The following is a 5751-nucleotide window of genomic DNA, read 5'->3' on the forward strand; positions in this document are numbered from 1 at the left end:
AGAGGTAATGGAGAAAAAAATTGATAAGGTTGAAACATCTGTATCTGTGATCCAGTCATGTCTAACATCTAATGTGAAGGATAATACCTTGAGTCATGTACAGTTAGAAAAAAATAGAAAATGAATGAATTCCATCCTGGCCCTATGAACCTCTTCCTTCCTAGGCCCCACCCCCATGACTCAGCAGGGTAACTTGTTCATGTTGTTTAGTGCCACCTGCTGGATGAGAGTTGAGCTCTAAGTTACAGAGCTCAGTGCATCCTGGACCCTGTAGTCCAGGGGTGGGCAACTCCAGTCCTTGAGGGCCAGAATCCAGTCAAGTTTTCAGGATTTCCCCAATGAATGTGCATGAGATCTATTTGCATGCACTGCTTTCAATGCACATTCATTGGGGAAATCCTTAAAACCCGACTGGATTCCAGCCCTCAAGGACCGGAGTTGTAACTTTTCATGGAGTCATGGATCAAGGTTCTTTTCTCAGTTTTTCACAGATATTCTGACCTTCAAGATGACTGTGATTGCAATTATGGAAGCAGGGCTATTCAGAGGTCTGTGTAAATCAGGGGGTCTCAAAGTTCCTCTTTGAGGGCCGCAATCCAGTCGGGTTTTCAGGATTTCCCTAATGAATATGCATGAGATCTATGTGCATGCACTGCTTTCAATGATATTCATTGGGGAAATCTTGAAAACCCGACTGGATTGCGGCCCTCAAAGAGGGACTTTGAGATCCCTGGTGTAAATGCAGCCACATGGGGCACAAGCAAATTGGTGAGGTTGTGTTGCACAGGGAACCATTACAACTTAGTATGGTCTTGGTTGGAAGCATAAGGATGGACTGGTTATCTATATTTCTTTGATACCCAAAATAGTAAGGACTTCATATACATAGTAACATAGTAGATGACGGCAGATAATGATCCGAATGGTCCATCCAGTCTGCCCAACCTGATTCAATTTAAATTTTTTAAATTTTTTCTTCTTAGCTATTTCTGGGCAAGAATCCAAAGCTCTACCCGGTACTGTGCTTGGGTTCCTACTGCCGAAATCTCTGTTAAAACCTACTCCAACCCATCTACACCCTCCCAGCCACTGAAGCTCTCCTCAGCCCATCCTCCACCAAATGGCCATATACAGACACAGACTGTGCAAGTCTGCCCAGTACTGACCTTAGTTCAATTTTTAATATTATTTTCTGATTTTAGATCCTCTGTGTTTATCCCACACTTCTATAAACTCAGTCACAGTTTTATTCTCCACCACCTCTCTCGGGAGCGCATTCCAGACATCCACCACCCTCTCCGTAAAGTAGAATTTCCTAACATTGCCTTTGAATCTACCACCCCTCAATCTCAAATTATGTCCTCTGGTTTTACCATTTTCCTTTCTCTGGAAAAGATTATGTTCTACGTTAATACCCTTCAAGTATTTGAACATCTGAATCATATCTCCCCTGTTCTCCTTTCCTCTAGGGTATACATATTCAAGGCTTCCAGTCTCTCCTCATACGTCTTCTGGCGCAAGCCTCCAATCATTTTTGTCGCCCTCCTCTGGACCGTTTCAAGTCTTCTTACGTCCTTTGCCAGATACGGTCTCCAAAACTGAACACAATACTCCAGGTGGGGCCTCACTAATGACCTGTACAGGGGCATCAACACCTTCTTCCTTCTACTGGCTACACCTCTCTTTATACAGCCCAGCATCCTTCTGGCAGCAGCCACTGCCTTGTCACACTGTTTTTTCGCCTTTAGATCTTCGGACACTATCACCCCAAGGTCCCTCTCCCCGTCCGTGCATATCAGCTTCTGTCCTTCCAGGATATATGATTCCTTCCGATTATTAATCCCCAAATGCATTACTCTGCACTTCTTTGCATTGAATTTTAGTTGCCAGGCATTAGACCATTCCTCTAACTTTTGCAGATCCTTTTTCATATTTTCCACTCCCTCTTCTGTTACAAATATTGATATCATCTGCAAAAAGGCACACTTTTCCTTCTAACCCTTCAGCAATGTCACTCACAAACATATTGAACAGGATTGGCCCCAGCACCGAACCCTGAGGCACTCCACTACTCACCTTTCCTTCCTCCGAGTGACTTCCTTTAACCACCACCCTCTGGCGTCTGCCCGACAGCCAATTTCTAACCCAGTTCACCTTCCTAACTTCAGCCCTTCAAGTTTGTTCAACAGCCTCCTATGAGGAACTGAATTAAAGGCTTTGCTGAAATCTAAGTAAATTACATCTAGCATATGTCCTCGATGTGATTACAAATTATTCTAATCTAATCTAAACCTTAGGTTTGTATACCGCATCATCTCTACAAACATGTAAAGCTCGACACAGTTAACAAGAGTTAGGGTAGAAAGGAACTCCAGTGGAGGGAAGAGGCAAAATGAAGAGAAAATTTAGAGGACTAGAATATTAATATTACTGAATTTATAAGACAAATATATTTCACATATGCTTACTCTATCCAAAGCATGTTTGTAAAAACTCTATCAGTCAGGTTTTAAGGTTTTCTCATATGTACAGCTTCTTGTTAAGTAAAAATAATGAGATTTTCAACATACAATCCCAAGTTCATGATACATTTCTTTTTTAAAGCTTCACCCAGCAATCACCTCAGTCTTGCCCTTCAGCATCTTTTTTAAGGCATCTTAATCCTTCCCTCCCCCCCACCCAAGGAATTCCAGTACTATCTGATCACCACTTTTAGCTTATTCTCTACATTTACCTCTTTTTTTAAATGACAAAAATAATTCCAGAATTGTGTCTGATGCTTCTCACATATTACCCAAACTTGTATTTAAGCATCTTTCAGAGAATTCCTTTCCTAGACTCTGAATGCTGCTGACTGACTTACTGTAGTTATACAGTATAATCTCTTGTGAATAATAAAACTCATTTTTGTGAGTCCCTGATAGTCTCACATGGAGAAGAAAGGGAATTTTTACATCACTGAAGTTTTACACCTCTTTTGGCATAATCAGTAAGGACAGGAGCAGTGGCATAGTATGGGGGGAGGTGAGAGAGATGGGCCGCTCCGAGTGCCGTCTTCCTAAGGGCATGGTATCCCTCCTACTCTCTACCCTGGTTACTCTCCTTGCCGCCTTCATGCCCCTTGCCTTCCCCAACCTTTTTTTACTTCCCCAGTGCGAGGTTGCTGCCCGCATCGGCATCAGCGCTCTCTCTGACATCACTTCCGGGACCCGCGCAAAGGAAGTGACATCAGAGGACGAGCCGACACTAATGTGGGCATGCTGCTCATGCCAGAGAAGTTAAAAAAGGCACAGGGAAGGGGATGCATGCATGGCAAGGGGCAGGGAAGAGGGTGGAGAAGGGCACCACCACCCCGGGCGCCGTTCACCCTTATTACGCCACTGCACCTAATGGCACCTTAATTGAATTAGGTGTCAGTAGGCAACTAGTACTTGGTGCCAGTATATTAGGCCAGGGTTTCTTGTCCTAAAATACTAGTGCCTAAGGTAGATGCCTACCAGCACCTAACTATATACATGCCCTTAACCTCACCTATATTTCAGGTAGGTGCCTGAGTGTAGGTGTCTATATGGTGCCTACCAATATAGCCACCTAATGGAAAATTAATTTCTTAGTAATTTTAATTGTTTTTAATGGCACTGTTCATAGAATCAGCCCCTATGTGGATATTGCCAAAGTGATCTGTAGAAAATTAAGCTGTACCATCTGAAAGTGCTACTGAATATCCACAGCCTTCTCAGACAAAAAATCTTTGTAAAAAAACTGATGGGCCGCTGTCACAGCTTTATAGCTGCAATTTTTTTAAAAAAGCAAGTCATTCACCAAAAAACGCTCATGTAAATGAGGTTGGTGGAGAGTAGCGAATATTCACTAAATTTGCATGTGCCCATCGCTGGTGATAGATGGGCACATGCATATAATAAACGCAAAAAAACACCCAACAACAAACTGAACCAACAAAGTCAAGCAACTCTCCAACTGACAGCGGAAGAGATGCCTACTTTCCCATCGCCAAGCAACACCCCTGGCAATGGATGAGATGCCGATGCTCTCCCACTGCCAAACAACACTCCCCCCCAATAACCCCTCAAAAGCGGGAGAGATGCCCATGCTCTCCTGCCACCAAGCGACACCCCCCTCCAGCAGTGGGAGAGATTGCCAGTCTCTTCTGGCTCCAAGCAAAAAAAAAAACAATACCCCCTCAGCAGCAGGAAAGATGCCCATGCTCTCCAGCCATCATACAACCCCCCCAAGCCTCTGAAGACCACACTCTCTCCCTTTTACCATATGTAGATGGCTGGCCGGGAGGATGTCTACTCCCTCTGACCAGCTGGCCCACCTCTTCAAAATGGTGGGCCTTCCCCTCCCTAGTGCATCCTGGGATGCACTGGGGAAGGGCCTGAGGTTCTGTTGACCCAGGTTAAGTATTATTTCTCTATTATTTTGAAGCAGTTACATAACAAGATATGAAATCTCTTTTATTATGTAAATTTGGTTATCCCTTCCTTGGCAAATGTTTTACCGTCTTATTATGAGCAAAAATTCTCTGAACAGCTATCTTCAGTGCTGTTTTTACCTCCCTTGTCCTCAGGCTATAGATGAATGGGTTGAGCATAGGAGAGACTACATTGTATATCACACTGATAATCTTGTCCTTTTCCAAAGAATAGCTGGAAGAAGGCCTCAAATACATAAAAATTAGTGTCCCATAAAAGATTATTACCACAATGAGGTGGGAAGAACAGGTAGAAAATGTCTTGCGCCTCCCTCCAGTGGACTGGATCTTTAGAATAGCAGAAATAATAAAGACATAGGAGATCAAGGTGATTAGGAAAGGCACCATTACAATCACTGAGACCACTGTGAAGACTAGCAGTTCATTGACAGAGGTGTCTGTGCAAGAGAGCTTTAGCAGCGGTGTGAAATCACAAAAGAAGTGTTCAATTAGGTTGGATTTGCAGAAGGATAGTCGGTATACCATCAATGTATGTAATAATGAGTTCAAAACAGAGATGATGTAACAAGCAGCAGACATACTTAGACATACGTTCTTGTTCATAATTGTGATATAATGCAGTGGATTACAAATGGCAACATAGCGGTCATAGGCCATGATGGACAAGAGCACACATTCTGCATCACCAAAGATAATAAAGAAATAGAGCTGAGTGATACACTCTGAGTATGAGATGGTTTTCTTGCCAGAGGTGAGATTACTTAACATTTTAGGGACAGTAACTGAAGTGAAACACAAGTCCACAAAAGACAAGTTACAGAGGAAGAAATACATAGGGGTCTGGAGCTGAGAACTCCCACTAATAACTAAGATCATGGTTCCATTCCCTAGCAGGTTGATCAGGTACAAAGCCAGGAACACTACAACGAGGAGACCTCTTAGCTCTGCACGCTCGGTGACACCCAAGAGAACAAACTCTTTCACTTTGGTCTTGTTCATCTGATCCATTTATATTGTTGTGCTGCAAAAAGCAAAATAAAGTTTATACTAAAAAAAAAAATCATACCAGATTGAAAGTGATATCCATTGTTTCTTTGAAAATTAGAAGTCACAAAGACTCTCTCTAAAAGAGTTAATGTGCCTGCTGTATAAGTGGTATCTGAGCTGAGGCTAAAGATCAGATGCACAGCTGAAAAATCTCTTCTGTATACAGTACATAGTTCCCTTCCCTAAATGAGACTGATTAAATGCCTCTTTTATCCGAGGCTATGAATACCAGCACTAGGGAAGCCATG

The 5751-nt window shown here is 42.8% G+C and overlaps 1 protein-coding gene across 1 annotated transcript; it reads right to left on the minus strand.

Annotated features, from left to right (window-relative positions):
- Window positions 1–4495: 4495 nt before the first annotated feature.
- On the minus strand, window positions 4496–5464 carry LOC117368678 (olfactory receptor 8U9-like). The gene has a single exon (XM_033962405.1). It carries the CDS (start codon window positions 5462–5464, stop codon window positions 4496–4498), a length of 969 nt encoding a protein of 322 aa, XP_033818296.1.
- Window positions 5465–5751: the final 287 nt, after the last annotated feature.

This window comes from Geotrypetes seraphini, chromosome 1 (genome assembly GCF_902459505.1).
Source record: "Geotrypetes seraphini chromosome 1, aGeoSer1.1, whole genome shotgun sequence".
Taxonomy (NCBI): Eukaryota; Metazoa; Chordata; class Amphibia; order Gymnophiona; family Dermophiidae; genus Geotrypetes; species Geotrypetes seraphini.

Bases quoted from the DNA above. Each gene is read 5' to 3' on its own strand.
- LOC117368678 (XM_033962405.1), bottom strand. From the start codon at position 5,464: ATGGATCAGATGAACAAGACCAAAGTGAAAGAGTTTGTTCTCTTGGGT.